The following is a 22543-nucleotide window of genomic DNA, read 5'->3' on the forward strand; positions in this document are numbered from 1 at the left end:
TTTATTCCGGAAATATAGCGAGGTCATGAAATATTAACATTACCCTAGAGTTGAAAAAAATAGGACTAACAAAATGTTTTATTCCAGAATTGTAATGAATTTCCATTATTTTAATAGCATATAACAAACTCTACAACCCAGCGGATAACCATATAATGTTGAAGAAAAAACGCATATTCCATCTTGGGTTTCGTTTCTTTCCTTCGACTATGCTCTCGTCTGGTGAGTGTCGTATGCAGTAGGGTAGGTCGAAATAGGGCATTTTTTATGAGACTGTTAATAATACCTATTATACATGTATGTACATGTATATACATGAGTTTATATATGTATGAGGGAAAAAGGATTCATGGAAGAATGAAAATTATTCATTTATTTTACAAAATACATTCCCTAAAATTCATTTTCATTATTTATGCAATCCTTCAACTGAATTCGTAATAGGTATGCCCTGATTCCCTTATTTTACCTTCCGCAACATTACACATAAAAACCTATATACTCGAGTTCTAAAAACTTCCCGAAGTCTAATTCACACACGATTCCATCCATAAACAGATTTCAGGGCTCGCAGCCTTGAGAGCGACGATGTGGACTAAGAGCATAGGACGCACCGCCAAACTTCATCAATTATTTGGTGAGTAACTTGATCGACTTATATAATTTTAAAACAACTCAGCGGTATCAAACAGAGTCCAGAATGATTTCAACTGGTCTTGGATAAAGTGCTGCAAGATTCAAATGTTTGCCGCAAAGTGCCTCTGCATTTACGAAGTGGCTCCATCGCACGTTTTAATGCGTTGGTTTGAGCGCGAAACAATTTTCACGGACACATCGCGCTTAGACAAAAAAAATCAACCAAGGGGACTCTCGTGGACATTTGGGAGTTCTCACGCGATTACTTCGCACGTAGAGCAGTGGTGCACAACCTCATCTAACGACAGGCCACACTACGGGAATTTTTCGATCTTTCTCACGAATATTGCAGCAAACAAAGAAATTACTTGGCGGGCTTGAATTATTTTCTTAGATTAGTAGGTAACAGTAAAAGAAAATAAGAAACAGTTGTTTTTAAATTACTTTAACAACTAAATAAATGAAATTATCAGGAAATGACAAAATTTCAATGTGAAATTCAAAATATAGTGCGATTACAAAAGAATGAATATCATCGGTTGCGGTCCGCTGGTAGTGTGCCACTGATCGGGCAGCACCGCCGGTGTGTACTGACACAGCACTGACTAAATTTAATAATCTTCCCCTATTAGCATTAACCAGAATTATTATTTTCAATATTTCCATTCGAAAATTATTTGGCTTCTCCCCTTCACTCTTCCATCTTGAAGGATAATGCCCTAAGTATTTGATCGGTCCTCCTTCGAACTTGGGGGCCTACATATGTATTTGTCCCTTGCTCTCCCCCGTGTGCATACACGGATACTCCCATCTCTCATGTTCCTAATAAATCCAACACGTCTCAAAGAGCGACGGAACCGTATTGCCTTTTCCTCCTATCTGTATGCTTCTTCATTTATAAATTTATCGGCCCGTTCTATCATCAAAGATGCACCTTCAGCACCAGGTTTCGATGATATTTATTTCCTTCAGTTCCACTTTCCCAATTGTATACGTCTCTCGATCCTTAAATAGTGCCACGCACTACAAAGACTGCCTTCACGCATTGCTCCCTTTTGGCAAATCAAGAGACATTGCAATAAGCGTAAGTTACTCCGAATCTATTGAAATGAAATGAAATTATTTACTTTGTAATTCCACACACTTTATTACGAAACACGACGCACGTTTCGACGTTGAACGTCATCATCATGTCCGAATCTTTCCACCTGATGATGACTTTCAACGTCCACACCTGGGTCGTGTTTTTAAATAAAGCGTGTAGAATTACAAAGTCAATAATTTCATTTCATTTTAATATGTTATACAAATTCCATAAAGTTAAGCCGGAGACAACAAATTTTACTCCGAATCCTTTGTGTCAAGCGATACCCGAAGGGTCCCAGGTTCATGGGGTTGAAGGGTTGATGCCTACGGGTACCCTCAGCTCAAATACAAGCCGTGTGACCAGACTTTTACCGAGACTCTGCGGGAAAGCGTAGGCAGGCACAGGGAAAGGAACAGGGCACCCCAAGTAGGACGAGTGATCTCGTTCACGCGCCGTTCACGCGTGCACGCGACCGCTCGAAAGAACCAAAACACACTTTGCGTTGATTACTGCGGTAGATGGCAGCGATAAGCAAAAGACTTAGATACGTTCCTACTGGAATCTTTCCGTCTGACGTGTGCTGTTCCTCGGCAAGCTCTCCCGCAGAAATTAGATTAAGGAGTGGAATACTTGTGGCGGGAATCAGATTCAATTGGGCAAAACAAAGTGAACGACGATAAAAAAAGTGAAATTGAAGGGAATGTGTTCCACAACTGTGAAGGAAAAAATGGAAGATTGCGGGCGAGAGTTAACGAAAACTCAACTTTCTACGAGCGAAACGCTTGTGACAGCAAAAAAAGGAAACAAAGAATAAGTAGACCAAGAAAATAAGTGAAGAAACTTTTGCAGAGGAAAAGTTTCGTCCACAAACGTCAACACCGCGAGCAAGAATCCGCGCCTATTTCTGTTTACCTGTTTTCATTCCCCTCCTATGCACGACTCCGTTCGCACTAACAAACTTGAAGGGCATTATGGATTTCCCTAGAGACCACGCGGTTTCCCTCCAATTAAAAGAGAGCATTCACTCCAAACTTTCCTACGATTTAAAAGACTCTGAGGCCGGAGAAGTGTGCAAAAAGATGAACCAAAAAAAAAGAAGAGGTCCATGAATTGTGATAATAAGCGAAAAAAACCGAAAAGAGTGACGTCACTCTCAACTCTGAGACTCCCAGTCCTCCTAACTCAGCGAACCGTGTACAGGTGTCGCGGATGTGGCCGCCGTCGACACACGCCGACGCGTTGGCACGTGTGGAACTCATTCGCCCGCGGAACCTGCGCGTCTTCCTCAGGCTTGCGAATGTCAGAAACTCGCCTGCTCGGGATGCCTACTCAAAGACCGAGGGCATGGGGGAGGCATGTGTGCACCCTAATCAGATCACCCTCACGTTAAATGAGCTCGCTGTGACGGAAGGGAGATTCCAGAACCCTATCCCCCCCCCCCCGAGAACTGATAGCGAACAATGAACTTCCTCGCCTCGCTCAGGAGAAATTTCTCATGAGAAGAGCGATTTACTATAGTACTATTTACGATCTCGTACATCATCATCTGACTGGCTGAAATATGAGTGTCGCTGCTGTCAAAGTGAATTCAATTAACAATCCCAGTCGTCGAATATCGCAAACAAGTGAGTCTACACCATTATATTCAGATCGGTGCTCATGAAATAGGTTGCTGAAATATAGAAGTAAATTTCCCCAGCTTTTTGGCAATTTCCCTAACTACAATTCCAGATGGTGACTTAACGCAGCAGAATATAGACAGGCCAACTTATGGCCTGAGTAGCTTTTCAATGGTATCACCACAAATCAGTCGCAATTCGACACATGTAAATGTATGCCAATACATTGCTTTAAAAATAAAACAGCAAGTACAGGAAAATCAATTGTTTTACTTTCGGAACGCACCCTGTTACTACAAATGGAGGTTCTTACAGGAATATGTATGTCAATGTATGTCTAAAAATCTTGAATAATCTTGACCAAGCAATAAGAGCAACTAGTACTTTGAACTCATAACTTCCGTTTGATGAATTTTCTGTTGATTTGATGAATTAAGTGTTATAATGATAATAATAAGAGTTAATTCATTATCTCGAGGTCGCCAAAGTTTTATAGTCTTGCAAAAACTCAGATATAGAGCACTAAATCATCAAAAAATCAGCGAACCTCAATCGAGTCCCTCAATTCTCACAGATAAGAAATATGCAAATGCTTAATTAATACGAAAAAACAAAAACGATGACTAATTATGAAAACACCATTATTCAAAATATCGGCAGAGTAAACAGCAAATTCCTCTTTTAAGGTAGTTCTTGTCTTCAGCCGCCAGATGTCTCTACCTTATACTTGGGCCGCGGGAACTTGCCGCGCCAAAATTCCTTCGGGTGGTTTGGCAGAAAGAAAATGAAGGTTGATACGAGGGCCAAACGTAACAAAAATTTGAGAACATTGGTATTTTCCAAGGATTCAAATTTCCACTGATTCACGAAAAAGAGCTCAATTTTTCCATTTCGTTTATGCGCAATAAAGAAAATAAGCGATTAGAAATGTATTAAATTGTCAAAATCCGTCGCGTCGCGAAAATGATCTATTTCCTGACTCCCGCCGCTTCACTTTCACGCTCACTCAATACTCAATTAAGTCTTTATGAATAGAGTAATTTTTTTAAATATCGGCGCTCGAAAACAAGCTCCGGATAATGCAGCCACAAATCAAATCCGTGAGTAGCCGCATATCGACGAGAACACGTTCGAACGGGGAAAGAACGCTCGTGAAACAACGGTGCGATCGATTAGGCACTGACCTCACTTCACCCGGCACTACACCCCTTCTCCACCTGCCCACTTCTACCAAACCTACAACCCCCTCCAACCCCTATTGCCATTATGCCATGGTCTTAAACGTCGCCCCCGCATTCAATCCCGAAAATCGAGCCCACAGGAAGACCAATGGGTGCGGGCGAACACGCACGTGAGCTTCACCCTCATCCCGCGCCTTTTCCGCGAGGGAGACAGAACGCACGCGTCCGAAATAACGCCCCCCCCCATCAATTAGTTCAGCGGGATGACGAGGAGAGGCACTCGCATCGCCCGCGAGGGCATGCGAAGGAAGAAGAGTGGAGAGGAGGAGCAAGTGGGTACTCCACCGCCGCCGCCGTAGTCGTGACGAGCGCCGCCGGAGGGCGGAGAGGCCGTGTGGGGGGGAGTCAGGGGATGCGGCGAGGGAGCCAAGGCGATACGACAGGGTTGGGAGATCCCCGAGAAGGGGGGAGGAGATTGAGCTCCTCGAGAGGACCCGACTGGCAGCAGACAAGAAGACTGCCTGCCGCGTGAGCACAGTCTGCCCTCTTCTCGTCTCTCGACTGCGAGAGGGAGGGAAGGAGACACAAGCGAAACAATTCTCATTCTTCAACAGAATGAGGAGGAAATTCCCTCTCTTTCTCCCCTACCTCATCGAGAAAACAAGCTTGTCAACTTGGAATGTTCCCAAAATCATCCCTGTGACACGAGAGCGGCAGATGAGGGGAAAACATGTTATTTATATATATATATATATATATATATATATATATATATATATATATATATATATATATATATATATATATATATATATATATATCATCGATGAAGACGGAGTAGAATTCCGCCGAAATTATCAAGCAATAACGTGTGAATGTTCCTTTTTTTGTGTTTCTATATTGTCTGTTACTGTGTAATGTACTATATATATATATTATATATATATATATATATATATATATATATATGTGTGTGTGTGTGTGTGTGTGTGTGTATGTATTTATTTATATATATATATATATATATATATATATATACATACACATGTATACATATATATACACAATAATACACACACACATTTATATGCAAACATTTTTGTGAAAAATAATTATGGAGTCGTCTCCGAGTTCGACGAACGGTTGCCAAGGTGGGAAAAATGACAGAAAATGTTTTTGCTCCGCCCTTGCGTGCGTCCCTGTGAAGGAAATTAAAAAAATAATAATAAAAACACACACCACGAGGGCTTTCGGACGGTTCCGGCTCGAAAACACGCTGGAAACTGCCGAGTCTCCCGGGAATTGAAGACCGTTAAATTTATTGCAGGAATCCTATTTCCTCAAATTTTTCCTAACAATTTTCTTCTCCGGACGCGTGTGTGAAGTGGAAGGGGAAAAAATCTGTTGAGATTCTGCGGTTCGTGACAAGAAGCACAAAATGCTGGCAGGCGCAGGTTCTCTCCACACAAAAACTCGTTGACGTGAAAAACAGGCTGCCAAGTGTGTGCGTCGAATAACACCGCATAATTGCCGTCTGCATCCTTTCGCAACATACTAAGGCTCGCATTTTGCGTGAAAGGAGCAGCTCACGTCATTAAATCAGTATCAAGACAGCTCGCGAATGAGCACGCAAGGTGTTTCTCAGCAATTCGCTTACTTTCTAAGTTTCCTCCCACGAATGAATTACCGAAGTAAAGACAAAAGAAAAGGCTTTGGGGTACTTCAAATTCTACTCTCTCGAAACATTTCCCCATCAACCTTCAGATTACTTATTCCTTCGACCGTGCGTTTTTTTTATCCTTTTAAGCAAAAGAATCTGATTTGTTAAACGAGGGAAAAAAAGTGTTACGAAACACAATTTCCAAGGGTCGGTGGAAAATAAGCCGGCGAAATTCATAACACTCGAGAAACGATATTCCTGTCTGCCACAAAGTGTACACATAAAACACTGGTTTCCGAAATTGTTTCATATTGCCGAGGGAAAATCTCACCAAAGCATTGCCCTAATTTCGAAAAGGCAACCAGGCCCTCTTGAAAATAGGTGGTCGGATGGGAAAAAAATGGAACTTTTTTTTTCCTTAGGGAGCCGCAGTAATTTTTTTCCGGGTATCCATCAATGTCGGCAAAAAGGCTTTTCAACTTTTCCACCAAATAACATCTCGCACCGTAGCAAAACCAATTTCTGACAAATATGCGGAGAGGGATAGGAGAGGGGAAAGGAAGGAGACCGAGAGAAATTTTTAATTCGAAAAAGAAAAACATTCCGACGACCTACATACAAGTGGCGCATCCGAATACCCACAGGGGGGAACGGAGGAAGAGGGGCGATGGGGGGGTTGAAGGGGGTTCCGTAGTCGAGACCGGAGACCGGCCGGGAAGAGAAACTGAAAGAGGAGATCGGGGGTGAAGGGAAACGTGGGGCGTAAGAGGGTGGGTGGGGGTGGACTGCGACGAGCAAATTGAACGGCCGTTTCAATTTCCGCTTTCCGCGCAAAAGGAGTACGACTGAGGGGACCGGAACGCCGAACCGGAGAGCTCTCTTAGATTTCGGATGGGAGAACGCGGACCAACTTCGTCCGGATGAGAGGGTGCGATAGGGATTACGGGGACACTTCGGCTTGATTTCCGGGACGCCTCCATATAAAATCCCGGCAGGCGGCACCTGTGTTTGGGGTGGGCGGGTGGGAATTGGCCATCTCTCCTTCCTTCCCACTCCCCAGTCGACACCCGTGCCTCTCCCCGCGGAAATAAGCGATCCCCAGCGCAAACAAACTTGCCCCGCCACGGATGTTGAATTCGATGCCCCCTGAGGATCAATCGAACCCATGGAAATTCGCCCTTTCAGCGTTGGCCGTACGCGGGAGTGTCCGAGGGGAAGGGCTTTTGACACCCATCGGCCTCAACGACACTCACGGCGTGGTTTGATTGAATGTTAACCCTCCGCGCGCAATACGTGTTAACGTCCAAATCGAAAGTCACCGTGAACGGTATTTCGGGAGAAAATATGTAGAAAACTTCAGATTGCGTTGGCACAACTTCTTCCGAGGGTGAAAAGAGTAAACGTGACTTCGATGAATACGTACATTCAAAACGCAGTCGGTGCGTACCCATATTGAGCGAGGACTTGGTACTCTCCAGTTTTAAGCGAACCGCTTTAAAAGAGTTGTTCGGATGACCCACCTCTAGACGAACACACGTCCAGACGGTGGCAGTTGAACTGGCCTGGAGCAAGGAAGACCCTCTCCATCGACTAGTTACGAGCTTTCGTGTATGTCAACTAACTTTTAAAAAATATTGTGGCGTGTGCTTTGAGCAAACGGATACCATTGAATTCCGTACATATCTGTCGTCTATGATACTCTAGCGTAATGATACGTCATAAAAAAGGTTACACTGCGTAAGCCAAATACAGTTAACCATTACTTGCGTACGTAATCTTACATTTATCTTAATTTTATGAAAATCGTCCATAGAAGACTTCGTGGTTTATGGGCGGGCGGAGACTGTCTAAGGGAGAGGGCGATTTATGAATGAATAATTAAGTATTTATGACTTCTTTGATTCATAATTTAATCATAAAAATTAAACGTGCAAATTAGTGCAAAGGAGCATTTTCGGTTGATGTCCAGCGTAAATGAATAAATTAAAATCACTGTCAAGAACGGGACTTGGTGGTACCCCAGAGCAAGAGGCATTGTGACCCTCCTGGCGTATTTTATCTCATAAGTCACTTCAAGTCTCGCATGTATATTTGAATGGAATTAATATAAAATGCAGTTCATTAAATATATCTCATATTATAAATTCAACATTCAACAAGGGTCGCGATTTAGGTGGCAATTTTGGCGACTGTTCAGAAATTCTAAGCGGATAATTACCCTATTAACGCAACCTTAAATCTACCCGTGGTTTGTGTTTCAAAATAGAGGCAACGATGTAGAGCATTAGTCAGAAAAAAAACTTTTGCAGGCAGTATTGCAGATGTTAGACCTCCCTGCATGTACATTTTCAGTTAAGTGACTTCTGTTGCGGCATACGCACATTTTTTAAAGTGGCAATCGACATTCAGGACAGTACATGACCACATCAAAGAAGCATCCACTTTTTCAATCGCGTTGCAAAAAAGAGGTGCTTGTCAAAATAAATAAATCCTTTTGTTTTCTACGATATTCTAGCGTTTGACATGAATACATCCTACGGTCTAATTTATCTCAGAACTGTTCCGACAACGCCACGCACAGTGACCCAAAAAATCAAAACAACATGCTACCCATGTTTTTCTCAGTCAAAGGCTAACTCCGATAAATAAATATTGAGGTAGGAGGAGGAAATATAAATGTTAACCAGAAAAAAAGGTTACTTTTCACCTACATCATAGTTATCAACCGGAAGGTTGGTTTGATGAGTGAAAGATAGATAGCTCACCAAGTACTAAACCCAAAGGCTTGTCCAATTCGCACATCAGGCTCCTTAGGAGGGCCAATTCCTCATCTTGTGCCGACTGTGTTTTCTCAGGAAGATACGGTACCCGAAAAATCACACAGCATGGTTGAAGCTGAGGGCGTCCAGTGAGGTTGCCCTGGAATCGAGCCCGGGCCCTCCAGAGCCACTTTCTACCCACTGGAATACCACGTGATAAAAAATGGCAACTCTTAAATTTGTATTTTCCGAAACTATTGTAGATACCACTAATACCATCAGTAGTAACGTGTTTACATTATGCTCCAAAGGTTAATCCTTGAATTATAGGTCACGAATCCATTCTCTAAACTATATAAAAATCTGATTTCAATGCACAATTGGACGCTAACAGGAACGCTGCCAATATAAGCGGGAGCGTTACATAAAATATGTACAGAACAGCGCTACGGCATTGTGTCACAAACTTCCCATTTACGTCAAGCGGCGACGTCGGTAAGGCCTGTTTCATCCATTCGGCCGCAAATAGAGCCTATGTAGACGAGACACATCCAAATTCATTAACTTATATGTAATTAGATAGGTGAAATAAAACTGTTCGCAAGAAATTCAAAATACTTACAACTGAACCTGCTCAGGGGCTCATATCAGCAAAATTATTTTATGTCTCCCGATTTAGCGGTTTCCAAGCACCGTGAGTCACACGGATATTGAACAATCAGTTTGTTAACAATTTCCAAAACCATCACCATTTTTTATATTGAATGAATAACCGACAAAATAAAATCTCTCAAAAAGGAGCTATTTAAGTCAATAAATTGACTCACTCATCAAGTAAGCATTTTTAGAACGTCCGCAGGAAAGAGAGGTTTCATGAATTCGGTCATTAACCGTCAGAAGTATTCCAATATTTTCTTTAAACGATTAGCGACTATTTTATAACCTATTTGGGACCTGGGCGAACTCATGCTCTTTTTTTATGGACCATTACTCCAGATTTGGGGTGAGAGCAGTTTCAACGAGGATCCGCGGTTAATAGCGTCCTCTTTTGCACATGGACTACACTAATTCTAAAACCCACGGGATATCCGGAAAGACCCGCCTAAGTACGAAAACAGGACAGAACTCGGTCATAAACGGGCGTCTTGGGACCAGTTACTTGAGCACGATGCGGCCGGTAATCGATACGGGCGTTATCGCTAAAACCTGCATGCATCAATTAAAGCAGAGGCAATATAAATCAAAAAGAGAAGAAAAGCTAGAGACGATTGCTATAAGTATTCCAGATGAAATAGAGCCCAACGGAGGAGGTAATCTCATGAAGCCAGATCAGATCGGCAGTTGGGTAACTGGGCAATCTTCTGCTACGGGGCAGACAGGGGCAGACAAGGGCCGTTCACCGCGAATCAGACCTCCCTTTGGGCCAAGTTTATTAAATATATAAAGGTTAAGTCTCGTTACCTCTTAGACTAAATTAACTGGCTTATTATAGCTGCGCTCTTGACAAAGAGGACCTGAAAAGGGCACTAAGCTTAACGGAGAACATCCACGCCGTTCCCATTCAGGATAGGAATAGTCAAAGAACATGATTGTTAAGTTATTTCATGAAACAGCCCTGGCCATGGACACTTATTTAGCCTCTGCCACGGTAATGCATTGTGTCATACATGACCTTATGTCCCTGAAATTAATAATATTCCTTCCCACTCTTCAGAAGCTCTGCGACCGGATTCGCCCATGACTTCCTCGGTTCCCCTTCCTCTCTCAAATCATTTCTCTCGTACGTTTTATGAGACGACTTTCATTCATCCTTCGAAGTATGACTAAACCAGCGTAGCACACTAATTCCGTACTCGTTTACCACAAGGTTAATCCAATCTATATTCTCTCACGATGCACTCATTCCTCACCCTCTCTCTCCAATTTTGATTACAAGCACTCCTCAAGTACTACTTCGTACGCACCGCATTGCCTCGACATTTTTGAGAGAAAGGGACTTATTCAATGTTCTTTAAATAAGTACTAATGTAAAAACGAGCACAATACAATCAAAGAGCCTGTAGTCGAAAACTGGAAGACGATTTTAAAATAAAATTGTCCTTGATCAAATGACTGAGCAGTGCTTTTAATCAGCGGAGTCATATACGACCGACGGAATTTAAGAGAGAGAGACGTAAAAAGAATACGCCACGCGAAAAGGTTTTTATCTGAAGACACGGAAATTAACGGAAAAAGCACTAGCCTGGACATAAGGAAATACGTCATTAAGACCTTTACACGAATGTGTGCCTATAGACATTCCTACGGGTGTGAGACGCAGTCGTTAGCAGAAACAGGAAAGAAAGTTGGAGGCGACGGAAATGCGGTGCATCGGAACAATGATGAAAATAAAAGGAATAGGCCGAGCGACTAATGAAGAGGCACTCGGTTGAGAGCGGATGCCGAGGGTAGTCTACGGAAGACACGGAAGAAAAGAAGGAAAAAATAAATACGTTCATTAAGAGAAGGAATAGTTTACTTAAGGCAATAGAGGAAGGAATGTTAAATGAAAAAATACTAAGGAAGGATGAATTACAAGAAGCTAGCGATGGAGTACGCCAGCCCAAGGTGGGATTTTTATGCAAAAGAATAGCTTGGAGTTCAGTAAATTTTACGGATGACTATCTACTATAATCATAAAGGCTATTATGTGATCCTCGTTTTAAATGTGATCTTTATGAATGAGTTATATTTTGCCGAACGGTGACCGTCAACAGGATCCCCTCGTGGCCCAAAACTTTGCATATAAAGACCAAAAAATAATTTCTTCCACCAAATTTTGATAAAAAAATGTACTACGAAGTGTTTACCAAAAGGGTCGAATGGTAATAGAGGCCCCAACATTCCCCATTTATCATAAAAATCCAAAATGTTATTGTACAAATTCTTCAAGGGAATGCGTTACCAGCTTTATATTTTATATTCAAACCCGCTCGTGGCCGTCACACCGAGGGAAAATGTAGCCAAGTTCCAAAGCGTTGACGCCCTATATCTCGTCATATCGGATACGGGGTGGTTGGTGGGAGGAGAGGGAAAATGAGGGGGGAGGCGGAGCGAGAGATCCCTCCCCGTAGTGTAATCCGCGGATATCGGACGTCGGCAAAGAGTCTCGAGGGCTAGGGTGGGTCCCTTCTGCATCGCCGACTTCGTGCCTCGCACGTATGGAGGAGGTAGGAGCGGGGGATGAGGCAAAGAAAGACGGGAAGGGATTTGAGAGGGGAGAAAGGATGAGGCGGAGAAGTGAGAACTCCTTTCCAGAAATCAATCCTTACCTTCTGCTTGTCGATCATCTGCCGAATGAGGTCGGAGTTCCCGACGACGACCGTCTGCTGTCGAAGCATCGCCTCTTCCAGAGTCAGCCAATCGCGGATCTGCAACAGATTGAAGGGGAGAATGGCATTAGCAACAGTGCGCCACACACATTCGGGTTGGGAAATCAGCAAGGCGGCGAGCGCCCCGTGAAAAAGATGGTGCAACCTCCGGAGCTACCGAACCAAGCACCCCAAGACCCCTCGAAATACATGCCAAACATCTGTTCCATTCCACGGGGGCTCGATCAACGTACGAACGAAAGCGAAATGGATTGCTTGAAAAAGTGAGAGGCTATCGGGGTCGGACGCATTGAAATACTCCACCCCCTCCCCTTCTCCCGCCTATAAAATAAGAAGAAAAACAGAGAGTCCCGAATTCCTCGACCGATTACCCACCCTTAATCCTTCCGCACCGATAATAATGACCCAAAGAGGGTGGTATGGCACAGGAATGGGGGGGAAGAAAGAAAAGGAAAGAAATATGAAGGATTGAAGAGGGTACTGAGTCTGGAGGGGGAGAGAGGGGGGGATATTCGCGCTAGCAAATGAGACGTTAGCGACCGCGTTATTCACTATGCTCCGAATACTAAACGGACCCCTCGACTTTAATGCGATTTTCATCCGATAGGGATCATAAAAATGATGGAGGTACGTTCCTTTGGGGGGAGGGGGGGAGAGGAGGTTTTAGGGAGAGGGATGCGAGGACTATAAAACTATGGGTGACTCCGGGTCGTTTTTCATCGAATAACTCACACACACACACACACACACAATCACCCTCCATCTCCTATCCCCCACCCACCCCGGAGCTCCTGAAGGCATTTTGAGTGGTGAATGAAGCACTCGTGACATCGATCGGAGAGGGGGTCAGGGTGGGTTGGAAAACACCGAGGGAGGGAGAAAAGCCGCTCCCCCACACACAACCAACCAACCCTTAACCCCCTCCCCTTCACCAACCTCGAGTGAGCCGAGGGAATGGATTAGAACGGGAGCATGAGAGGATAATGGACGATTAATCGCGCAAATCTGGCGACGTGATCATCCCCGCGTGAGTCGGAAACATATAGTATGTATACATAAATGCACGTAACTATCAATTCATATATATACATAACCATTGGCTCACTCACTCAATCTCTCCCCCTTCCCCCCCCCCACCTCGAGGATCGAGGACGCCCCCGCGGCACTTGACGCCGGTCGTAACGCTCGACGACGAACCAATTTCTGTGGATGAGCGACGGAGAGGGAGGCCTGCCGGAGAGTTGAAAAGAGAGGGAGGTAGAGAGAGAGAGGCAGAGAATTTTGACGGGCCGCCGCGCGGAGGTCGCTTAATAACCCGCGCGCTCGTCGAACGCGGGAAAACGGACCGCGGCATCGAGAAGCGGGTCGCAGAGCGGCTGAACGTTACCCGGCGCACTCATCGCGATTAATCCGTGGCGGGTACTACCCGCGACGAGCCCTCGGCAGCCGGGAGAGGGAGGGAAGGGTGGAGAACGGGATGGAGGGAGGAGATGGGCAAGAGAGGGAGAAATAGAAAGGAGAAGGAAAAAAATTATATGAAGAGTGGGCGGGGGAGGGAAGAAGGGGTTTTAGAAAGAGCAAGAGAGAAAAAAAATCCGATTCGCCGCCGCCCGGGTTCATCCCCCCAGCCCCGACGCCCCGACACGCCCTCTCCTCAAGCCCTGGCCTCGTCTCCGCTCCACTCCCGCGCCAGCAACGCCATCCTCTCTCTCGTTACCCGTCTCCACGTCCTCCTCTCATCTCCCCACCCCCGCACGTGGCCGGGCCCATTCCGCGGGGCGCACACCCGGCGTCCCCCCCTTCGCGGTCCGCTGCATGCGCACCAAGACTCGGGCGGGAGCCATTCCTCAATATCCACCTCGCTGCTGCCCGGCTGCATTTAATCGTTACGGGAGACGGGGGTGGGGGAGGAGAGTGCGCGCGGACGACGTGAAAGTTAAAAAATAGATAAAAGATAAAAGAAAACGTGACGGCATCGGTGTTTCGATGGTTGAACAAGTGACGCGCGCCAGCGCTGCGAGAACCGTCACCCGCCTCGACGGGTCAAGTCTGCCATGAGCGTAAAATCGTAACTTAACCCGGGTTCAGAAACAAAGTCACGGCGATTCCACCGCCCGATTAATGCATTCAAAGCTTCTATTCAGGAAAAAGGAAAGGGGCCAAAAATGTTGGACTTTAATTTCAATTTCGTATTCGCTACGTGGGTGCAAGCTATAAAAGCTTTGTTCCTTCCCGTGAACACCCGTTACCTCATTCGGAAAATGAAATGTACGTTTTTTTTTCATTTAATTACTAAAACTGAATTAATTGGGATGAAATATTTGCAAACAAGCGCAATAACTGCTGAAACCGGGGAGAGGAGAGTGGAGAGTCAAGTTTCAATTAAATGAGTATCCCTTCTCTTTGGGGTTTAATGAAATCCTCCCTTAAGAGCATTGTGACTTTGTTCGAAATAGTACCTTCAAGGAGTCTTGGACAAAACATAACCATTCAGAATAGACAAAAAGGAAATACAGCCCTTGTTCAACGCTGAATTAAAACCAAAAGTTATTTCAAATAATGCTGATAGAATGAAGCGTGCAAAATTTCCTGCATAATAGGACACAAATCATTAAGCTATTTCATTTACCTATGCATAGTTATTTATCGGATAAAGCCAAGTGCTGGTGGTTATGAAAGACATGTACTTCAAATGTTTTCGAATGACATGTTCGGTTTTTATGGATGGTTTCTTTGCTCTATGCACGCTGCCTTTCCGAAAATGTTACGTCCTTAAAGTAGAAGTACAACGACCCTTCATTATTTAGGAGAAGTTTTTTTTTCTGCCCTTAACTTTTCAAACATAATTTTGGTCCTCAAACCATTTTTTCATGCACGTTAAACAAAGCAAATAGACCGCCTTCCGAATGAATTAGTGCCAAAATCATCATCAAAAGTAATCAAATATCTCCCTCAAACAAATTAAGCATCGCCCTTTTGACAATCGGATCAAAGGCTCATATGCTCTACGTTTTGAATAGGAAGACTGAATGATAACTGGACCGAAAAACAAAAAATGAGACATTTTAAATTAAAATTATAAATCTAAAACTAATGCGAATGTATGGTTTGTCAAAAATGTGCAAGCTATCACCATTATCAGCTAGCAATTTTTAGGGCACCCCTAACGTTTTCCATTATTTATATTGACCCATATACTACGCAAACTCTCAAGCCTTACAAGTACAACGACACCGCTTTAACTACTTCAAACGATCAATGGCCGCACAGTCATTTGAAACGCTGATTATATTTGACGAAAATTGGTAGGCACAGGGATATGGTAAAATAGAACAATTTGTTATGTTTTTAAACTGATCTAGAAGCAACAATTTTATATGATGGGTCTTCACCATTTCGAACAATCTTACACCATTATATTAATGGATGACAAATAAATAAAAGGAATCTAATTGTGTAGACAGAAGACTGTTACGAAAAATATGTGTCCCACATGTATGGTCCGATATCAGCGGACGCGGTCGTTCTCCTTTCCACCATTTAGAAAACTGTTGTCTCCAAACGCCCGATGAGTTTATTCCCTTTTCTTTCACCTTAAAGGGTTTCCTTGGCATTTTTTCACCCACTCTTCACGGAACCTCTTCATTATTCGCATAATTTCTCCTTTCAGTGAGTTGTCCATTCCACTTCTTTAGAAGGAGAGAGAGAGACACCACCTTCGGAGCGACGTGTCCGCGGCGAGAGGTGGCACTTCAACGCCCTGTTCACGGAAGGAGCGAGAAGAAGGGAACGTGCAATGGGAACGAAATCCAAGCGACGCCGCCTCAAACACCTCCAAGGGGATCTCTCTGCCATAGACGGTTAGCCCCCCCCCCCCACTCTCTCTCTCCTCACCCACGACCCCTGGGACGAGATGTGGGGGAGGAGATGGGGACTCTGTCTCAATGAATGTGAAGGGGTGGGGAGCGAGGAGGAGATTGAGAGGAGAGAACCTCCGCCTTATTTCTCCGAATCCCATCCATGGTTGGATATAAATTTTTTATTTGAGGGCCGAAGCCGCGATCTTGTCGTGGTTTTCCATTCAAGATATTCTGCCTATTGAAGGTAGGTTTTCGGAGGTCCCTAGCGATTCATATCTTCTACGTATCGCAAGAACTTCCACTAGTTTTCCCTACATTATTTCCTTCTTGAGTTCTTCATGAACTTCTGCCGGCCTCCATGCTTTCCTGAGAGTCTATCCTTTTCCTTCCTCTACCCCACTTACCCATCATTCGCCTTTCTATCACGGCCTTCAACATTTCACTACCACCACAATTTTTCCGCCCACTTTTTCTGCCTTTTTCGAATTTTCCATAGCACCTTCCTCTCTTCGCCCACCATAATGATGTACGTAAAACATCAACGTAACAATTCTTCTCTACTAAACTTATTCTCTCGATTTTTACACGTGCCCACATCTTAAAAGCCGCTCATCTCTGCGAATGCAGTTGCCTCGATAACTAGATTTTAGATGCATATTGCGCGAAGTCGTCGCTAATATTTTCTTTTAATTGGTACTTAGTGCACCTGCCATCAATCTTAGTGTACCTACCATCAATTCTCTAATCTCTCTTTCAAATGCTTGCTGTGGTTTAAGAAAATTGTAAAAAAACCAGTATTTTATCTGCATACCATGGATTGAGTCTTAGGGGAGGGGAGCTTTCAAAATTGTTTTTGTTGATCGTAGAATTTCAATAATTGGGTTAATGTCAGTAAAATTTGAGGGCATGTATCCTTACAAATTACTATCGCTGAAAATACAAATTTTCAGTCCATCTTTCGTTCTTCTTCTTGGAATATTAGATCGAAATATTTTTCAGCGGAGTTTCGGTGTGGGTTCATGACCTCCCCCCCTTGATCACATTCCCCTGAATCCGCCATTGGTGCCAGCGCCCGGCTCGCCCACCGCGGGTGCGATCACTCGCGGGTACCCTAGGGGAGAGGACCCGGACGCGCGATGCGATTTCTCCCGGTTAGGGGCCGCGTCCCGATTGGCTCGCCACGGATTTCCTGGGGGTGTCCTTTCCTCTTCCCAATCTCCCTGGCTCCCGCGTACGGGGGCGTATGCCTGGGGACAGAGGCATTAAGTCGCCGGTAACGAAGAACAATAGGAATGCGCGGCTGAAGAAGTATTTAACACTTAACTGTATCATGCACATTCAACTATTCCCCGCATTCACTCATTCCGTTTCAGTGTAACGTGATTTGCAGTCGCCCAAAAATAACTTTAGCATTAAAAATGCATGAGAGAGAGGAGGAGAGAGTACACTGGAGATGTAAAATGAAGGGTATAGTACAATATAATACGGTTTAAGTTGATTATTTTAAAGTCTGATTAGTCAACTTCAAAGAAACTGGGGTAGATGCCGCGACAGTAACTTTTATCGGAGTCATACGCCAATGCGAATTACAAAGCAGTAATGTCATAGCGTAAGAACTATTGGCCTTGACCGGGATCCCGCGGAATTTTTGATTAATAATTTACATTAACTCCAATGTCTTATTGGTCGTTCATTATCAATTAAAGCTTTCCAATATTTATATAATTTGGCGGTAATGCCAATAAACACATAACTTGCTGTACTCTCGTTAACCTGCGAGCGAGAGTGAGAAAAAACACAATTAAGTGCACAACGCACTGCATCAATCTAAGTCATTAATATATCACTCTGCGAAACTCAACAATTTAACATTGCTCCACGTATATACGACATTATTCGTGGATATAACGATACTCACAGAGCGCTCTGTACTATCTACCCCTTTAGGTAACCGCCGTTAGGTCTTGTATCTTATCACCCGAACGGGACAAAATCATGCACAATTAAACCAGGTTTTGCAGAACGTGACATCACTTTCCTATTGTAGGCGATCACGAGAAATGAATGCGTCTCGGAGGGATTGAGTGCATGCCTTATTCTTGAGAAAGGGAGAGAGAGGGAGAAGGATTGCTGAGATCGAGTAGAAGGATTACGCGGTCGCGTGATCAAACCTTTTCCGCAATTAACTAACTCCGATTAGAGCAAGGCCAACTCCGCCACTCGATATACGTGGGCGGAGAAACGTTTAACGTTTTGCCCACATATCGTGACTCGGAAAACTACGGCAACAATCAGCGGCTCAAATAACACTTAATCATATACTGATTTGCAGGGTTTTAACAAAATAATTTGATACTTTCAAAGACCTTTTGTGAATATCCAAAGGTATCTGCACAAATGATAGTAATAACTGGTTGATGGACTAGATGAAAAAGGTCTATTTCGTGCCAGGCTAATTCAACAAGTTACAAAAGTGAATTCACAACCTTAAAAGGAAATAGTTGCTGAGCTTAAAAAGTGCCATAGAGTCAGCAAAATAAGCAAATCTATGGTTTAGGACCGATGTCAATTAAGCCCTTACAGTCGGAAGTGTTTTTAATAGTGTACACTTTTGTAAGTCGTATCTCATTTAACATGCACATAGAAAATTGTGTTGTAGCGACCCATTACAATAATTTTTACTGTTAAGTCAAACTGCGATATGAGAAGTAAAGTTTTTCAGGCCTAACTTTCAAAGCTTGTCTATTAAGTTAAAGACTTTTTAAAAGCGCTGCGTTCGGAAGCTATTCCACAATTTGTCATAATGAATAATTATTGATTCGTATCACATCCACAGATTAGCTGCGCATCCACTTAACTATTTAACATATGTTATACGTGTGAGTAAAATATATTTATATTAGGAATAAAGTGAATGACAAAATCGGATGTTAGAAATGGAAGAAATGCACGTATATACGTTAAATCCAAGGACCTTTCTGCAAAGAGACAACCGTCTAATACACGTTATGAATTATTTCCCCAATTCAGGCATTGCCAATTCCTCATGGGAGAGAGGTCATTTATGCAAACAGCAAATTCCTCAAAAACGCAACCTGCCTTTTAGCTGACGCTTATGTAACTATGGATGTAAAAATTAACAGGAAAAATATAAGAACTGCGCGAGGTTGACTCTTCATTGTGTCGCGGACTTATTCTCCCGAGCCACCACTTTAACATAACTCATATATATATATATATATATATATATATATATATATATATATATATATATATATATATATATACATACACGAGGGTCATCCGGAAAGTAGTACCCGTTCGTGCCGCATGAAGTGCTGACGACGCGAGTAGCCGCTGGACGAGGTCAGATAGCTTCAGTGGCTTGTCTGCCTTCTCTGAGCCAAGTTGCGTGACGCTAGCATTGCCTGTGTTGTTTCTGTGATTGTTTACAATGTTTAAAAAAATTGAGAACGCCGCCAGTTGTGAAGTGAGGGCAGTGATTAAATTCCTCAATGCAAGAAACGTTCGCCCATGTGATATTCATCGCCAATTAAAGGAGGTGTATGGAGACAATGTAATGGACGAGTCGTCTGTTCGGCGGTGGTGTCGCAACTTCAACATGGGGAGGGGGAACACACACGACGATGAGCGTTCGGGGAGACCGTCTGTCATTACAGACCAACTGGTGAGCTCAGTTGACGAATTCGTGAGGAACGATCGGCGCGTCACAATTGATGACATCTGTGAGCATTTTCCCAATGTTTCTCGAACAATTGTTCATGAAATTGTTAAACACCATCTGCATTATGCAAAAATTTGTGCAAGATGGGTCCCTCGCGTATCTCAATGAGCTGGCGGCGAAGGACTATGCAGCAGGAATACAGAAACTTGTCACACGTTATGACAAATGCCTTAATTTGCTTGGAGATTATGTTGAGAAGTAGTTTAAAGTATCCTCTTTCAAATAAAATTTTTTATGTTTGTTAATATTTACTTTTGTGTCTTTATTTCACGAACGGGTACTACTTTCCGGATGACCCTCGTATGTATGTATATATATATATATATATATATATATATATATATATATATATATATATATATATATATATATATATATATATATATATATATATATATATATATATATATATATATATATATATATATATATATATCGTATCCACGAGCCGAGGAATAAGTTATTAACCTACTGATGAAGGATGTATTATTGAAATGAGCGACGTTTTACGAGGGAATCACTTTAAATCAATTTAAATCCCGACGCTCTGAAACGATCCCAATATGCATACGCAATAACAAGAGCGTGCTCTTCTCATTAAAATGCGAACCCAACCAACGTGATATCCCATGAGGACGTCTCGATCCCCCACAGAGAGCAAAGGGTGGGATACACGGGAGGTATTCGGATTTGCCGAGGGTCGAAGTCCACGTTTTAGATTGTATGGATCCGAGAGGAGGCAAACAGCCACTCAAACCGGCACGAAACTCAACGCTACGACAAATTATGCAAACCTGACCATTTTCTAGCGGTCCAATCTTGAAATCACAGTAAACAACGAGATTCCCGACCGGCACGCGGCCATTTCATGGTCGTCCCGCGCGTGATGAAACAAATGGAGGCGCTCATTTGACGGGCGCAGAATCTGAAAAACGTTTACGAGGTCACTAACTTTGAACGACACCTCGCCGCGCATATGAGGTCCCGGAACAACAATCCCCACTCGCGTCTCATCGCGACCGTTAAAAAAGACCCGACCTGGGGCGGCGGGCGGTAAAAAAAAAAAGCCGACCGGGCCTTGGGCAACGGGTCGACCCACGCACGCCGCATTAAGCACGCCCATTAGGTTCCAGTCTGCCGGAAGGATTGTCAATTACTGATCGAATTACTTGGCTCCTGTTGCAAAACTATGATTAAGGGGGCTGTCAAATGTAATTACTTCCAACGCATAAACAAAGGGTAGGGCATGCCGAAATCCTGGCGCTCGAGAGAATCGAGGTAGCTTGGCCACATAAAGGCAGCGTTTTACATGACTGGCAATAATTGATTTACAACCATTTTGGCAAATCCCAAATCTTGAATTATAGCTCATATTCTCTTTTCTCTGATGAATTCAATAATTACATTACTTATACAATATATTCATTTCACTAGCATATTTTTTCATAAAATATGGTCTTTTAAAAGTCCATCAATTATTATTGCACCCATAATTTAGGATGGCGGGCATTACGATGCGTGACCGTGAAATTTCAATGAAAAATATTTCACAGTATTTAGATTTTCTTTTTAAGCAAAACCAATAAAAAGTACATTTTATCCTATGTACAAAATGTATGTATACACGCATACGTAAGGGAGGCAGGATGACAGGAGGTAGCATGACAACCGCCAAATTCTTTTTAAAACGATGAACAAATACTTGGGTAGAATGCATCATATTAATATATCATTGCGTATAAAGCGGAAGAAAGAGCATTGTAGGAAAGATGATGCATAAAATTATTGCGTCTTTTTATTTTAATATTTTCTTACGCACCTCTTGGTGCCACTATGTAAACTAGTAATCTCGGTAATAAAATTCCGATTCAGTATACATTTAAGTATTAAATACTTACTCCGACACCATTACGGTAGGTTGAAAAAGATCTCCAAAATAATTATGTGGGTGAAATAAGGCTCATGAATGACGATATTTAGCGACAAAATGTAAATTTCTTGACTTGCCTGACCCAGAGTCCATGAATGGATACCATCGGAAGAGAAAGCATTAACTTGAAATGGATAACAACGTGAGTTAAAACACCTCATCACAAATAAAACCGAAAAATCAACCAAATAAATAACGTAAACATTACATACGAAAAAGACATGAGTCTTCTTAAAAGACTGATTGAATAATGCCACTGAATAATCATTTACATTTGCAAAGTTCGATACTGAGCAGGCCAAAATAGTAGGAAACCCAGTCGTCTACGGTCAACTTATCATCAAATGGCTTCCATTTCAGCTCACCTTTGCCTCGGTGAAATGAGACTCGCTACACCGCTCGCCTCCCCAGGCTTGCCATTCAATTAAGCCTGCTTCACGCGACAGAGATGACAAAACACGGCCAGAAAGGGCGGCGAGAAACTATTGAGTCGACAGCGCCATCACATTTTTTATACGGCAGGGTTCTTAACGATGAGAACAGAGAATGGCTCGTGCTAATCGCAACCTCTGCACCAATAAGACCTTCAAGGCATTACTCGACGATCCAAAAAATCACAAAAACTTCTAGTCTTCTGTAATATTTAGCTTGTGTCATGAACTTGATTCACCACTTGCAAATAGGCCCACCAGAAT

The 22543-nt window shown here is 43.1% G+C and overlaps 1 protein-coding gene across 1 annotated transcript in view; it reads right to left on the bottom strand.

Annotated features, from left to right (window-relative positions):
• The window catches only part of Dys (Dystrophin), a 479719-nt gene that overhangs the window by 207020 nt on the left and 250156 nt on the right, over nt 1–22543 (bottom strand). Inside the window, exon 48 of the mRNA XM_071591999.1 lies at nt 12254–12352. Within this exon, the coding sequence (XP_071448100.1) occupies nt 12254–12352 (99 nt within the window). The remainder of the gene's footprint in view (nt 1–12253; nt 12353–22543) is intronic.

The sequence above is a fragment of the Hetaerina americana genome, unplaced genomic scaffold (assembly GCF_022747635.1).
Source record: "Hetaerina americana unplaced genomic scaffold, ioHetAmer1.1.p SCAF_1, whole genome shotgun sequence".
Lineage (NCBI taxonomy): Eukaryota > Metazoa > Arthropoda > Insecta > Odonata > Calopterygidae > Hetaerina > Hetaerina americana.